A 16,119-nucleotide genomic window follows, 5' to 3' on the forward strand; every position below is an offset into this window, starting at 1 on the left:
ATAAAATGGTAACCTGGCTATTATTTCACCATAATTTTTCCCTACAGTCTCCTAAATTAAAATGAAATTATTTGCTTCTGTCACCTCATATGCTGAGGAAAATTGTTGGATCTTAAGGAAAAAAAAAAAAAGGTCCACAACATTGGTATTAACATCAACTATACAGAGTATAATAATAACTTTGAGTAGAGTATATGTCTTATAAATAAATTTTAAAATAGCAGCCTACGTTGGAATACAACCAGAATAATTCTAGGCACTTTTAAACACTCCTAACATCCACAGATTTTACAGCTGATGGTACACAACAGCAGGTAAGATTTAGTACATTGTAATTATAGAATAATATGTGTCTTTGGTATTATCTGACCTGACATTCTTTAAAGACTCATTTTTTGTCCCTGATGTTTTGCCTGGAAACATGAAATTCTGCATATAGGTTTTACTGTAAGTATGGTAAGTATTTTGGAGGAAGTTATCATTGCTGGTTGTTTTGGGGCTGTGGAAAGTGCAGAAAAATGGTAACAGACAGGAAAGCACAATGACAAACTGTGCAAGTTCTCATTGCAGTTGTTGGGATGCATATAGGTGGAACTGAAGCAACGAGTAACTAATTGGAATAACTTGATTCTCAAATGCAGGAAGAGGTTGAAGATTAGTGAGATTTACAACAATCACCTTATATTTGTATATTATAATAAAGCCTTTAAAATAAATAATGGAAGAAATAATCTAGTTAAATAAATTAAAATGTTAGGGTGGGCAAAAAAGGTTTGATTACACTAAGATGAATAGGACAAGACTTTCTGATTATATATATTTTTTTTTTTCAAAAGAAAATGCTCTTTTTGAAGAGATGCTATAAAAAGAAACACGAGGTAAAAAATTCCCAGAAATGAATCATTAGTTATTGTTTATACAAGGCTTTGGTCTGGACATGTAAACAATAAGGAATGTTCAGAATGAAAATTAACAATCCAAATAACCCTTTCCTCCAGTGACCCATTTACAGACAAGCGGCACTATTTTTGAAAAGATCTGAACTTTATTAGAAGAGTCACAGTATACATTAAAAACAATCCTAAACAATAGTTTCTGGTGACTTCAGCAACATTTCACTCCAGTTATGTGAGGAAGGCATTTTATGTTGAATACCTGTGGTTGAGTCAGCCCTTGTACCCCAGCAACCCACCCAGTAGCTTGAATATGGTCTACATGGGACTTGATCTTTGTAATAGTAATGTAAACGTAGATGAACTATCTGCACACACACACACACACACACAGAGAAAAATAAAAATAAATAAATAAATAAATAAAGGAAAGAAGAAGAAAGAAAGAAAGGAGAATACTCACCAAGTCTTCTGTGGTAAAAGGACAGTGATTCTCCTCCACTGGGTAAATTCACTGGAGTGGTAAATACTTGCTGATGTAAACTCCTGGCAGCTTGGCATACTTGGAAGACATTCCTTGAAATAAAACATTTCAATACCAGGTTTAATGTTGAGGTAGAGTTAGGAGCAGAAGCAATGGTTAAACTTTCACTGAACTAGAAGCTTGCCTGCGTCCAGATGTGAAAGACCCAGAAGCAGAAAAATCCTGGGGTGCTCCAGGAAAATTTCTCAGAAAGCTATCAGTAGTACAATTTAGGATAGGAGAAAACTATATTACTCATTTAGAGGTGTATGTTTAGTATCAGTTACTAGTAATGTTTCTTCCATGAGGGTATCTAGTTCATTTTTTTTACTATTTTCACCCCAGCATCTAGCACTGACTATGGAATAAGTCTACAAATCTACTATGTATAAGTCTACAAAATTGGTATACTGGTCATATTAGAGATGTACTTGTGAAGCTTTGCCTGGGGACCCCACTCTCTCCCTCTTCAATGGGAGCAGGAAGAATTGCCAGGGTCACCCAAGAGCATCTAACTTTGGCACCCAAACTGCAGTTTACTGAAGGTGCATCTAAAGGCCCTTACCATGCTCTGCAGCTATATCAGCTTTGATACCTACAGAAAGTGGTGCGAATTCCCACTTTCTGCTTCAATGATCTCTTTCTGTATGTAACTCAAGATTCCCGGAGAAGTCTGTTCCCAAAATTTTCTTTCTTCTTTTCAGAAAATCTGATTTTTTTTTTAATATATATATTAAATATGAACACAGTCCATAATTCCAGGTCCATACCATTTTCTAGACCTGCTCTTCCCTTGTTACTCTGTTTTTCTGCAATATTCCGTTTATTCATCTATATATTGCCAGAACAGAACCTCAAAATTTGTAGTGTGGCTTTGATGAGGTATTAGTAAAACATTTGAATGTTTCTAACAACTTGTGTGTTACTCTGGCTACCCATTTAAAGAATCCATTCTGCTACTGCTGTCACAGCATAGCTGCCTCCAGACCACCTCCAAATCTCCCACAGCCTTTTGGTGTTTATTGCTGTGCTCATACCTTTGAGGGCTGTTGGACACAAGGGAGACCTTTGGGAGAGACACTTGCCTATGCAAATAGCATACTTTGACTGCTATGAAACTAATAATAAGGCAATCATACTTTATGGTAGTTAAAGCAATTAGGAATATTTATGTAGTGAAATATAAAAAAGAGCAGAATAAATTATTATTTCATGGAGAAAAATATTGCTCAAATATCTTAGAATGTTAAATGAAGATTTGGTGTCTTATTCTGTTTTAGTTGCTGATGGGTTGTTTTTTTTTTATTTTTTTTTCAGTAGATTTTCTAAAGGATTAGTTTCCTTTCCAGCAATTTTCAAACATTTTTCGTTGATTCATCTCCCATAAAAGATCTTATAAAATAGGATCTGATCAGTGCGTGTAAAGCAAACAAAACTTTCAAATATTTTAATTAATTAGTGTTTTGTGTATTGGCCAGATTACATCCTTGAAGCATACTACAAATAGCCTCCTTTACTACTCTTTTATCAGAGCAACATGGGTGGTATGAGGAAAAGGATTTGGCTGCAAGTCCTTTTCTCTGAACACAGCTCCACTGAGACAGGAAAGGAGTGCTAAAATCTGAAGGGAACTGATCTTTCATTGATGGCAAAGACAAAACCCATAAGAACTATTCTTGGACACTATGGTGATGCCTGCTAGGTATAGAAGACATGAAAAACATTTAAAATACAGTATTTACAGCCTTCATCTGAATTCCATTTAAGGTAAGAAAGCATTACTTTAATTTGCAAAGTTTAAAACGTCAGTTATTGCCATTTCTCTACTCTGCCCACCGAAGTAAATGTGGCAAAACACAACAGGGCAAGTGAAGCAGGAAAATGTTTTCATTGCTCATAAAAGATGTTGGAGTGGACGGTCAAATGTCTTTGTGAACGCACAGGACTGCCACTGAAGAGACATCAGGACCGGTTCCCTGACATCTTCTAAACTTGTCCAGAGGCAGCTGATAGATGTTTGTTAGTTCACACTGAAGTCAGGGAAACTCCAGCTTGCCATCTAAGATGGAAAACAAAAGCAGAAATCACGGCCAAATGTGCTATTCACATTTGTGCTGAGATGGGGCTGAGCCACACGGGGAAATAGCAGTGAACTCTGCTATTTGCACTTCCACCAGCGATGGGGAAAACTGTTGGTCATTGCTGCCGTGGACTGTGTTTGAACCAGGGATGGGAGATGAAAGGCTCTACATTACAATCCCCTGAAGGAAAGTGCTTTCCATTTATGAAATGGCTGAGCACAAAGGCAGAAAGAATTTATGTCCGTTTAAATTCCAGGAAACAGTAGATGCATTTTACTTTGAAAAGCAAAGCAATAGCACAGGAAAGATCACAGCCATTATTCTGTAGCTCTGTCTAGTGCCCCAATTCTTTCCTTAGACTTGCTCCATTCCTGTCACTATTTTGTGTTTCAGACTTTCAGATTCTTCTCTTCCAAATATCATGAATAACAATTTAAACACTTCTATTAGTCATTTTGACTGACTCCAGCTGAAGGTTTCTTTATAGAAATGGGAACGAGGAAAACATCCTCCTTTGACCAATGCCACGAGTATATTTCAGATGATCTTTGTATAAGCAGAATTTGTGGAAGACAAAGGTCTTGCTACTGGCCTTACCTCCTGAACAAGATGCCACGTGAGGCCATGATTGGTGGAGTACTCCAGTTTCACCTGGTTGTCCATATGAGGAGTAAACTTCTGGCTGCAGCCCATCACCAAGTTGAACTGTATCATATATGAAGCTCCAATCTGCATAGACTGGGTCTCCACGTAGCGCATGCTAGAAGCTAGCTTTGAATCTCCTGTAAAACTGAGAGACGTAAGGAAAGAATAAGAATCCATCTCCAAAATAGTTCAGAAGGGAATATTAGGAATGGTTATGCATTAAATACAGTGTTACTTCTTTCTTTGTTCTGGAGATTGGCACATGGGATATGACAATATACAGAAAGATCTTTCAGTTGGTACTTCTGTAAATTACCAGGAAAGCCTTGATGTATCCCAGAGTGTGAAACACTGCATTATTGTTAGTTCTTACTGTATACTCTTTGCATGAAAGATCAAATTAGGATCAAGCAAAGGATAACATGCAGAAAACAACAACAACAACAAAAACAAACAAACAAAAAAACCACACAAAACACCACCACCACCAAAACAAAACAAAAAGGAAGTTCATTCCCAGGAGTGTCCATTGCCTAAGGTCATTTCACAGTAACAGCTGTAATTTCATTCAAATACTGGACAGCAAAGATACACTGAATTTAGTTTAAAATATTCTTATTACATAGACTTTTCATTCCATTGATTTTCAATTGATATTATTTGCAATGCATTCACTGACTTTTGACTGTTTCAGGATGAATGTCACCTATCTTCTGCTTCTTTTCTGCAGGATATAAGAGTTATAACACATTGCCCAGTGAACTGGAGATGATAATTTTGTCATTAGTAATGCTTGGAATGCACCAAGCCTCATACATACATGATACAAGGTACCCAGTTATCATGTGTATGGTAACACAATACGTAGTTTGAAATTATAAGGATATTTTAATTTAAATGCATTTTTATCCTATATACTGTTGAAAAGAAAAAAAGAATCAAATGCGTGGATGTATTAGGAGGAAGTAATAACGATTTAAACTTTAAATCCTGTACACTATCCTCCAAAAGAGAATACTTTTAAGAAGGTTCTCATAGAATGAAAATAGTGTCTCCTTTACTTAGATTGGTTTACTTGGTATAAGTTTAAGATCCAGGGTCCTGTTTTCTCTCTAACCTTGCTTTTCCTTGATCCACCCCATGACACCACGTGAAGCTGCCTTCTACATTGATCAGCACTGTGAACTGACTGAGGATATTTACCAGCCCTTCTCTGCTGGGGTACTGTAATGGACAGCTGGACCAGAAGACAATAAATTGCCTTGGAAAACTGTATCTCAACTGCCTGCTCTTTCCATCAGTGTTGTCAGTGTTTTTCTTCTCAACGGGATGGGTAATTTTAAATTGAGCAGAGGATATAATGCATGTTCATCAGTGTTCCAGCTGGCAACCTGCAGTTGTGGCTTTATTGTTAGAACTGAATGTGTCTCAGAAAATTTTGTTTGGATAATGCCTGAGTTCCTTTTTCTTCCAACTTTATCTTTTATTTTTCAAAATGACAACTATGACAAATTTAAAAATTAATGCTGACTTGCTGTTAATTTCTACAATGCAACTTGGAACTTTGTGGCTGAAGTGGGAAATCTGGGTTTTACAGAAGCTGCCTTGAGAAATCTGTGCCAGTACAACAACCATGCTTTTCAGGTATCAGGTGTGTGCAGTGTCATTAGCTGAAAGCTATATGTAACAGTGATTTGGATAATGATTTAGCATTGCAAATGTAAAAACTAATATGTTTTGGTAACAAAGCAGTTACCTGGAGCTTGGCTGAACAGAATAAAGGAGTTGAAACTAAACAGTTTGATAAAGAGTCTGCTTGGAAGCTGTCTTCCCCAAAGTGAAAAGCAAAGGAGTAGTACTTAGCCTAGGTGGAAAGAATTAGTTTTCATTTTGTCTTTGTTTCTACAAAAATTCCTTCTATATGGTAATACTGCCATAAAATTAGAAGAAAAAAAATCTTAAACACCAATTTTTTTTTCCTAGAGGAAATTCAGATCATGATTAGACCCTTTTAAGTTTGGTGTTCATTTTAACCTAATAAGTTAGCCATATTATACACAGTACATTAAGTAAGCATTAAAGTCAAAACAGCTGTTTAAAATAAATATTAAAGAAATGTGAAAATGGAAGCTAGTGAGGAGATGAAGACAGTCTGTGATGTTCCACGAGGAGCTCTTTTCACGGGAGGAAATCACATTATGGGTTCAGAAAGTCCTTTATCATCCACAAATTGCCTCCAGCTGAACAAAGGTAGCATTAAAGGTGGGTCTTCCACCTTACTTGCCACTTCTTTGCTCTTCAGCTCTCCTGTGGTTAGGGGTAGGCTTTTCTGCTGGAATACCAAATGTTTTCTTGTTTGTTGTAGGAATCGTGCAGCTGAAATACATTTCTGGGTTTTGTACAAGACAGAATAATGTCCCTGGCATAAAAATAATTAGCAAAAATCTTCAGGAATTGAGAATGCAAAAGCCACGTTTTTGTATAAATATGTAGTTGTAAATTGGTTTCTAGCGCGTATATAATTAGACCTGTGGAGGCTCAGGAACAGAATACCCATAGGTGCCCTCAGAACAATCGCTCTCCCTCCAAGCACTGCCAACTAATTGGTACTTCTGGGAATGATATCACAGTGAATGTCAGCCAGTCTGCACTTCTCTAAACTGCTCTGGGATTCCCAGAGTTACCACATTTTCAAGGCTGGTACTTTCAGGAATACTGAAAGGCCACATGGATGCACCTGATTTTGTAAAGCTGCATTGACTGAGAATATTGACATGACAGCCACATCCCAAACACTCATCCTGGCCCCAGCTCTGCTTCTATCAAAGGCAGAGGTTTTTGTCTTTTTATATCACATCATACCTACTTCATTAGATAATTCCTAAATGTATTAATATATTCTAATTAAGTTGATTAACTGAAAGAAACATTCTGCATGTTACAGAATAATAATTAAACTAAAAGACAAAACATTTTATAAACACAGGCAAACTGTCAAGCTGATGTAGGGCAGCTGTATTGTATTGCCTCATAAGGGTAGTTTATTATGAGCCAGATTTACAATCTTTCCCCAGACTGCTTAAGAGGCAATGGGACACTGTTGTCTGCTCCATCAAGTTCAATCATAATACCATAGCCTGACTGAAGACAGTTTATTTTTCTTATATTGTGCTGTTTTATTTGCATCCAGGTGAATAAATAAATAAATAAAAATAGTACTAATAAAAAAGCTTTAGTGCTTTTATCAGTAGGTGGATGTATTTGAGCAAGTGGCTGTAAATATTCTGTAACACTCCAGAAGCATTTGGGTCAAAACATGGCCTGTGTATGAGCATTTTGGAGAAGTGATGAGTTAATGTACATCACCAAACACTTCATTTAAGAGTGTTCTGGAGTCCTTTCAGTATACACAATACACTTGCTGTTAGAACCAATGTCAAACCAAATGTTGACAATTACAATCAAGTGACTGCACCAGTTACAGATCATTATAAAACACTTAAAAATCACCTTTGCTTAAAACACATAGTTATCAACAAAACCCCTCTTTTCTATATGAAACCAGATACTGAAAAGAACAGCCTTCCTCTTCAACAAAAATAACTCTCATAGACTTTTCCCAAATTTTAAGCATAAATATTTCAGGTTTACAAATTTTGAGGCAGAAATGAAGACCTAACAGACAATTAAAGGCAATCCAGTGAAAACGGGCCTCAGGATGACACACTGTAGAATGATTTATAGCGTATTTACCATAGTTCCACTAATGAAAAAGCAGTTGTCAGACTTTTCTCAAGAGGATGGTGTCAGTGCTACTGCAGGCTCTTCTCATAGAAAGTCATGAGTTAGAAAATGAGAACCAAATGGACTCACAGCTGGGAAAAGCCAACAATAATTAATTTAACTAGCATCCATTTGTACAGACTTTGTATAAGTTAAAAAATTTCCCTTGAGAGAAGCAAGGTCAGTGAAGGATAGAGTACTTGTCTTCCAGGGATGATGAAAAATACTTATACATACATAGTAAGGGAGTCTTACAAACGCTTCACTTTATTTGATGCTTGGAAAGTTCAACATTTCCACCACGACCGAGCACTGCAAATCCTAGTTAATATATGGCATAGAGAATTTAACTTCATGTTTATTATTTTGATTCTAATTTAAATTCAGAGGAGGAAAACAGGAACTTCCACTATCTTAAATAGCCTGCCCCCCCCACCCCCCCAACAAACTAGCTTTACAAGAACAGAGGAAAAACAATGTCATTAAAGGGCTTTCATTCCAACTCTTTGATGAAGAAGATGCAAACAGTTTGAGCCCTAACACGTTGTTTCATTTTAATGAGCAGCAAGTACCTTCCTTGTCCTTATTAAAGTGGTTAATGGTGCTTCTGCTACCTCATTATCACTGCTAGAAAGCGCTCTGTGTTGTTCCTACCGCTAAACCAACTCCTTTTAGTTTGACAGATGATCAGAAAGTCAAATCAGATTGCTCAGAGGTACTTGTTAATAAAATTCCAATGGTGTTTCTCTGAGTGTTCGTGGGGATGCTAAAATTATTAATATTTTCATAGAATTAAAAAATATTTTTTTTTTCTTGTGGTTTCTTATAATTACTGTGATGGTAATTTCACCAAATAAATATACCTATGCCAATTAAAGCTATAGTGGGTTTACATGTTGATCAGACTAGCATAAAACTGTTATCTGGTTTTAATCAAAACATAGAAATTAACTTGAGCTTACCTTGTTAATTCTAAATGTTACAATTATGTACTTCAGAGTTTTATATTTTTGGAACAAATTAATAATTTCCTAAAAAAAATCTTCTTAAACAATCCTAACATAATTTTATTTTCCACATTTTTCACCGATTTTTTTTTTCTGGCCTTTAAAGAAATATACTTACTGCTTTGTGATATTTGCTTGCTTTTTTTTTTTTTTTTTTTCCCTAAATGCACAGTGCATTTTGGGTATCATTGCAATATGTGTGTTAATGCTGATTGCAGTGTAAATGACTAAATGGGTATAACAACAGGCAAAATAACTACTAATGGCTAACACTATTCTACCAACCTTCTGTTGCCTTTCCTTTTTTTAAGTGTAACATAATTGTCATATAAATAGATATGAACTTCACTTAGAAAATATTTGGGTACTATACAACCTCTATACCCATGTTAATCTGACTGGATTTTAAGTGGTGATTACAGAAATTTTCCAAATTGTTTCTATTGGGAGATTCTTTAAAATTTTATGGGAAAAGAATGCTACATTCACAGTTCCCACCAAACATAAATCTCTGGGCAATGAGGTGTAAATAGTTACATCTAATTGGAATTAGATCAGTGACTGTAGTTTTGACCATAATGTGCGGGTGAGACGCAATTACTCTGAATAACTGCCAACAAGACTCATTTGCAGAGATCACTTGGTTCTTAGTAGGATGAATAGAGAAAGAAAACAAAATTAGAACAGAAATGACTATGTGTTTCTCACCAAAGAGTCCAGTCATGACCACAGTAGGGCTGAACATTCCCTAGGTAGAATCCCAGAGACTGCGTGACTTCAACTAGGTTGGTGAAATCCAGACTAATGCTATTGAAAAGCACAGAGGTCATGATGATTTCGTCGATCGCCCACACATCTTCACCCTGAGAAGAGTGGTATGGTTGCCACCATCTGAACTGAATGCCAATCTGTCTTGCATCTTCTGGCAGCTCCACTGAAATTATTCTGGAAAACAAACCAAAATTATTATTGAAACTGACACTGTTTGTGCTAATTCCATGGGGATATATTTTTTGTTAGTTTTTCTTACTAACCCTAAAAATCCAAGGATAAATTCAGCCCACAGAAACCTCAGCTTCTACTGGTATAGCTTCCACCAGTGACAGGGACAGGGGAATTATTAGTTCTCTTGGCAATAAGTGCTGATAGACAGCCATGTGGAAAAGCCACAGAAAAGAATTTCCACCAATTTTGTAATTTTTTGCTTGTACTTTGGAGCTCTCTGCAAATGTTAAAGTGGCACCTCCTTGCCAGAAGAAACCTGAATGCCTCCAGCAGAAGCCCAGTTGCAGGTGAGGGGCTTAGGCTGGCAAAGGGATGATCAGCTACCAGGGATTTACAAGTTCTGTCTCCACCTTTTCAGACACAGTGGATTTTATCCTGACCTGAAAAAATGCATCTTCTTTACATCTGTGTTTGTTTCTGCACAGCACTGATGTTATTATGCCTGTGTTTTTCTTGTCCTAGAAGAACCCACCCCTGTAAATGGTCACATTCAAGTGGAAAAGGCTCATCTTGTCAGTGTGATCATGTGTAGGCTTATGACATACATTTCTTGTGTGGTTGCATAAAGATGCTACTGGAGGTGAGTCCCAGGCTCTTCTGGTATGCAAGGTCACCTGATTTGTCATGGCAGCTATGTCAACACACTTATAATTGATAAACTGCAAAGAAAATTAAGAGTAATATCTAATTTCCAGGAGCAATTATCGTACACCGCAGCAGGGAGCACGCATTAATTGCTACAGAAACGACACTTTCTTGAAAGCTCCATAAATCACCAGGACCAGAATGCCCCATGCAGCGCACGTGGGCTGTGAAACAAAATGGCAAGAGGGACATTTGTCTCCATCGGTGAGCAATTACATACTGGCAAAAGAGGTTTTGGCAAACTCATCATGTAGTCGATATTTTTCTTTCTATCTTGGAGGAAATTTGGGTAAAATGACAAATCAGGTAAACTGGAAACATAATTTTATACCTTAGCACCAAGGTTTTTTTTCAGACTTAAGGCTTTCTAAGCTGCCTGTTGTAATGTTTTGTTCTGTGCGTATGAAAGTCTGTCCCTTCAGTGCTCGCGGTGCAAAACCACTCTCTTAAAAACGACTTGCTAAACTGTGCTTGTAAAAAGTAAATTTATAGTACCCCTTTTTTCTTATTTTAAATAAGAACATGTTAAATCAATTAGCAAGAAAAAAAAAACTTCTTGGCTAATCAAGTGGGAAGCACTCAAAATGTCCTGACTGGCATTTCTAGGAGCTGCTTTCTGCCAGCTGTAGTCTGAAGGGAGCAGTGCTGGGGGACAGCCAGAGAAGATGCTGCCACGTCCCGGTGGCAAGGGACCAGCAGTGCACATGATGGATGAATGGCGGATACATTTCTTTTGCTACTCAAATAAACAGACGCTTGAACTACTTCATACCCTGCTAAAGAAAGACCAAACTGTGTTACTTTCTGGCACATGAATAAACCACAAGACCAACCTTTCTGCCTGCCAAAGATCCCCTAATAAGCAGCAACTCTACAACTTTTCAGGCCAATTTTCAAAGGCACAAATGACACTAAAGTGCTACTGATGCTAAAAGAGCTGATGTTTTTGCCTTTCATGGGCCAGTAGGACAAACCTGAGGAAAGCTGGTACCCCAGCCAGCAGGAACAGTGCATCCAGCGTATGCCAGGAAGCAGTTGGCACTTGTACGAGCTGACGCTCTGTTATAATCCTGGGCACATTTCCCTCTTAGTGGCTGTCTTTGATGCCAACAACTTCCCTTTCACTCTTAACCCTCACAAGCTCACCCACATGGACACCAATTCTCACTGACAGTAATTTACAGAAAATCCTAAATCGACATACATCATTGATATACCTATCGGATGTTAAATATTAAATGCTTGTTAAAATAAATTTCTTATCCCAGGGGTTAAGGAAACAATCTAAAAATGCTGGTGTAAACCATGTATGTTAGTATGCAGAACCTGACTGCATCTCCAGCTATAACAGCTTCTCCTGTCTGACTTTGATTTGCTGGAGATAGATGGAGAGGGAGGGGGATCCTTGCTAATGACTTTTCTGCTGCAGAGAAGAAAAGTGTTCTTACTAACATTACCAGCTACCATTAGATTTCTTAAAAACCAGCTGGGAGACCTTTGCTCTGATCTCATTCTTTCAAGCTATGCGCATACCTAATATTGAAAAGCCACCGCTGTTCTGCTCAGAAGAAAAATGCAGCTGTCAAATGTTAGCAGATTAAATGCACCTTTTCAGCAGAACATTAAATGTGTAATTATTTTTTGTATGACTGAAGATTAATTAAATTTCTGGATACAGATTGATTGCCAAACTTTGTAGCAGTCCATCTATGTTACCAAAATTGCTAATATTTTTACACAACACAATACAAAAAGGTGAAGTTTTCTTCATGTTCTTCATCATAATTATTGCCAGCATTATCTTCAGGTTTGTATGCCTGTCATTTTTCTCTTTACTCAGAATGGAGTATATGTACCCCACAGCAAACCTTTCTAACCTGTGTATGTTGTGCTTAGCTCTTTGCCCTGTCAGAACTCAAGAAATTAAGTGTTTCACACTTAATTCAAAGAGCAAAAGAAATCTCTGGCACTAATATAATTTGCTACATTTATATCTTAAACTCCATTAAAATCAGTCACCAGAAAGTGTATTTTCTTTTTTGTTATAAAAAATTAATAGTGCTATATATTAAAAACCTTTAGGGAAATATAATTCTTACAGCTCTAATCTTGAATCTAAGAATTAGAAACAGGGCCATATAAAATATATATGTGACTATAATAAAGGACGGGAAAAGATATTTTGAAGAAGGTTTTATGAGTGTATAAGGTTGTAGAATCTTTCCTTCAGTAACACGTAAAACTTCAGAAATTAAAGCCCACATACTGTATACTTTTACCAAATATAGCCATTCCCCTCAGATTTTTGAATATTTCTTATTGCTCTCAGGAAATATATGTAATGTTAGAAGTCACTATTAGTATTATTTTTTCTTTTTCCCCTTTAGAATATTCTTAATCATGTTCTGTCTTATTGGGTTATTAACAAGATGAAGATAGCTCTTTTTGGCAATATCTGGTACAAAACTGCCCTTGAGCAGGATCAGAGCGGTGGGGAGGGACCTGTGATGCCACTTTTAGCTCTGCCTCTTGTGTGCCCCCTCGCAGAGCATCTTCTTTCATCAGGATTTATCGGCTTTGCTGCTGGGGGTGGCTGCTTCCAGGTTTGGGTGGGTTTGCACAGAGCCAGCCCGGGTGGTTCTGGGCTTGCAATAGAGGCGTGCTTACGGAGACTCCTGATTTAAAACATGCTTTACAACAGCTGGTGGGTGGTCTCTCAAATGTAATGGGAGATACTACATTCTTCTCTACGTATGTCCCATACATCCCCCTCTAACCTGGTGACATATGCAAGTGCTGTTAGATGAGATGATCTCTTTGTTTGGCTTCTTTGTGATCTGCGTGATTCCCAGGAGCAGACACTGTCACGTCCTCCCAGGGCACTGTGTCCAACCCACCGGCACAGGCACAGTCATGTAATCCCTTTCATAATGGGAGCTGGAGCAATTTCCCCACTGACCTAGAGAGACCCTCACAGTCGCATTTCATCTCCACTGTCCTATGCTGCCTGCAGACTCCTAATCCCAGAGGATGCTTTAGTGAAGGTATCTATGGCTTCAAAGCTACAAATAATTTATGTTAATTTTCCTTTACAAGTGGCTGCCTCCATGGGATGAGACATACCCCTATTTCCCACAAGTGTATTTCTTCCCCCTCATCCCACATTGCTTGTCCTGTCATGTCAACTAAGCCTTGGATGCTGCCAAATCCATGCATTCATTGTTTATAGAGGCAGGCATAAATGAGAAGTGCCCAGAACAGCTGCACGTTTTTAAGGGAGAATAATAATTTCCAGTGTGCAACAAAAGATCTTCACTCTTCTCCTGCACCACGTGCCCATGTTTGGGCAGATGCCTTCACTCTCAGCATTGCAGTGACCATGACCAGCATTAAATGCATGTAGATAACACTCTTCATAACATTCATGCATATACCTTGGCTCATGATAGTTCAGGTATGAATAGTGCTCCAATAGTTTCCATGTAATGCCGTTGTCATAGGAGTAGTGCAGCAGCACTCCTTCGCCAGGCTGGTCGGGCGCTTTGCATGTGCTCAGCACAGACTTGCTTCCTAGGCGTAGCGTGAACTGCAGGAACCTGCAGCAGAATTACACACATATTTCTAGGACACCATACACATCTTCTTTTTTTTTTTTTTTTTTTTTTTTCCCTAACCAGGTCATTTTATGATCTTCTCAATTTAGACAAATTTTGATAAATATCATTTATGGACCTTTGTGTGTGTGATTTGTTTTTACTATCAAGTAATGCAATGTGGCACATATGTTTAAAAAATGCCAATCAGTACAGCATTTAATTATTTATTAGGCTCTGAAAGGGAGGGAGAGACAGTGAATTGATCTAATCAGCTGCCACAAGCTGTCAAATAAACACAGCCTTATAAATAATTAATAAGCACTTGGCTTTGACACTCAGGTTTGATATTAACATTTCATATTTTCCAGTCTCACTGTACAATAACTTCCCTCCAGTCTATTTTGGGCTCTGCTGTTTACAAAGCAGGGAAAAAAAAAAACCACAAGGCTGTACAGCTATGAGCTGGAAATAAACTATGGGACAAAGGGTTTAAAAAAACCTTTTCTTCTTGCTAAAATGACCAGTACACAAGGTTATATGGAAGAGGAGGGGTTCCTGTCACAGCGTAATTCCCCTGTTCCCATACCTTGCATTGCTGCTGTTTTGCTCTCACCTGGACTGGGAGCTGTCGAGGAAGGAGGTGATGAGCTGGCGCCTCCCGTCCTTGTTGAAGACCAGCGCCTTGCCACTGGCCAGGACCCCGCAGCCAAAGCTGACCTCGGCTCCACGGATAGAGTAAAAATTGTGGTAGGAGGAGAGGCGGGAGCTGGTGAAGCTCTCCGAGATGAACATGGGGAAGGTCTGCGATGCCGTCTCACATGCGGGCCCTGAAAAGCCAGGGTCACACCTAGGGATGAGGGAGATTGAATAGAGTAGTTAGTGCCTTCCTTACATTGAGCCCATCTTCTCTCGTCTTCTGGTCTTCTAGCAGACTAGAACATGCCTGAAATCTCTCAAGAGTAGATGATACCTACAAAGTCCCTCTCAAATCTAAGGACCAAGAACCTCTCTAGACCTGTACTGTATAATCAATACCTTTCTTTTAGCTAGTACTGACTTTTCCAATTAAAAAAATATAGTTATTAACCAGCCTCCCAAAATCTACACTTAACATGTAGCGATGTTTCTATTAATTTTTGTAACAAAAATACTGCAGACGTAATTTACAATTGTCCATATGTCAAATAGTTTTATCTATAGCATGTGAGATGTAATTACAAGCAACCGTGTAACAGGACAGAACGCCCCGTGGATCACGTTCTCTGCAACACCTAAAAATAGTGACACCATAGTTTTGAAAGTGTTTATTGATTTTACTTTTAAGGCTGAAACACTTTTTAAAAGCCAGACTTTCAGGAAAAAAATGGAGTGCTGACCTTCTGTCATTGAGGTCTATGGGGCTATGGGATATTAGAAGTACGAAAATCGTGATTCTTCCCTGAAATTTAATATAAAAATGATACAGTCCCAAATCACTTCTAAAAACAGTATAAAGCATGCATCACTGACATTCCAATGGGCTCTGTAGCACATTTTAAGGTGAACTGGAACTTAGACTCTCTGCCAAAATAAAATTATTTTTAAAATTATTAAGTATGCTGCTGTTTAGAAAGATTGATATTTAGCTCTCAAGTGAGTTTTATGCATTCTGGGGGCTATGCTGGTTTTATATTTAGTCATCTCAAAAAGCAAGGACTGAAATGGAAATCACTTCAACTTTCAGACCATCAAGTGAAATATATGACAAAAATTGAATACAAGTAGTGAATTATAGCTCTTACTTGCAGCCATTTCTAGTACACTGTCCTCGACCTGAGCAGAATTTGAGGCAGGATGGACCAATATAAACTGCAAAGAAAAGAAATTAGTTAAATGAAGGGTTATGTTATGTGACAAAAAGAATATAACAAATACAATAAAGTATTGTCATACAGGTATTGT

At 37.8% G+C, this 16,119-nt stretch overlaps 1 protein-coding gene across 3 annotated transcripts in view; it reads right to left on the reverse strand.

Annotated features, from left to right (window-relative positions):
* RELN (reelin) overlaps positions 1–16,119 on the reverse strand; it is a 296,590-nt gene that overhangs the window by 83,041 nt on the left and 197,430 nt on the right. For all 3 annotated transcript variants that reach the window (XM_040544577.1, XM_040544576.1, XM_040544575.1), the window contains exons 17-22: positions 15,960–16,026; positions 14,792–15,025; positions 14,017–14,178; positions 9,641–9,877; positions 4,095–4,287; positions 1,357–1,469 (exon numbers count right to left, since the gene is read on the reverse strand). In XM_040544577.1, coding sequence (XP_040400511.1) covers positions 1,357–1,469; positions 4,095–4,287; positions 9,641–9,877; positions 14,017–14,178; positions 14,792–15,025; positions 15,960–16,026 — 1,006 coding nt within the window. The remainder of the gene's footprint in view (positions 1–1,356; positions 1,470–4,094; positions 4,288–9,640; positions 9,878–14,016; positions 14,179–14,791; positions 15,026–15,959; positions 16,027–16,119) is intronic.

This window comes from Cygnus olor, chromosome 1, assembly GCF_009769625.2.
Source record: "Cygnus olor isolate bCygOlo1 chromosome 1, bCygOlo1.pri.v2, whole genome shotgun sequence".
NCBI lineage: Eukaryota > Metazoa > Chordata > Aves > Anseriformes > Anatidae > Cygnus > Cygnus olor.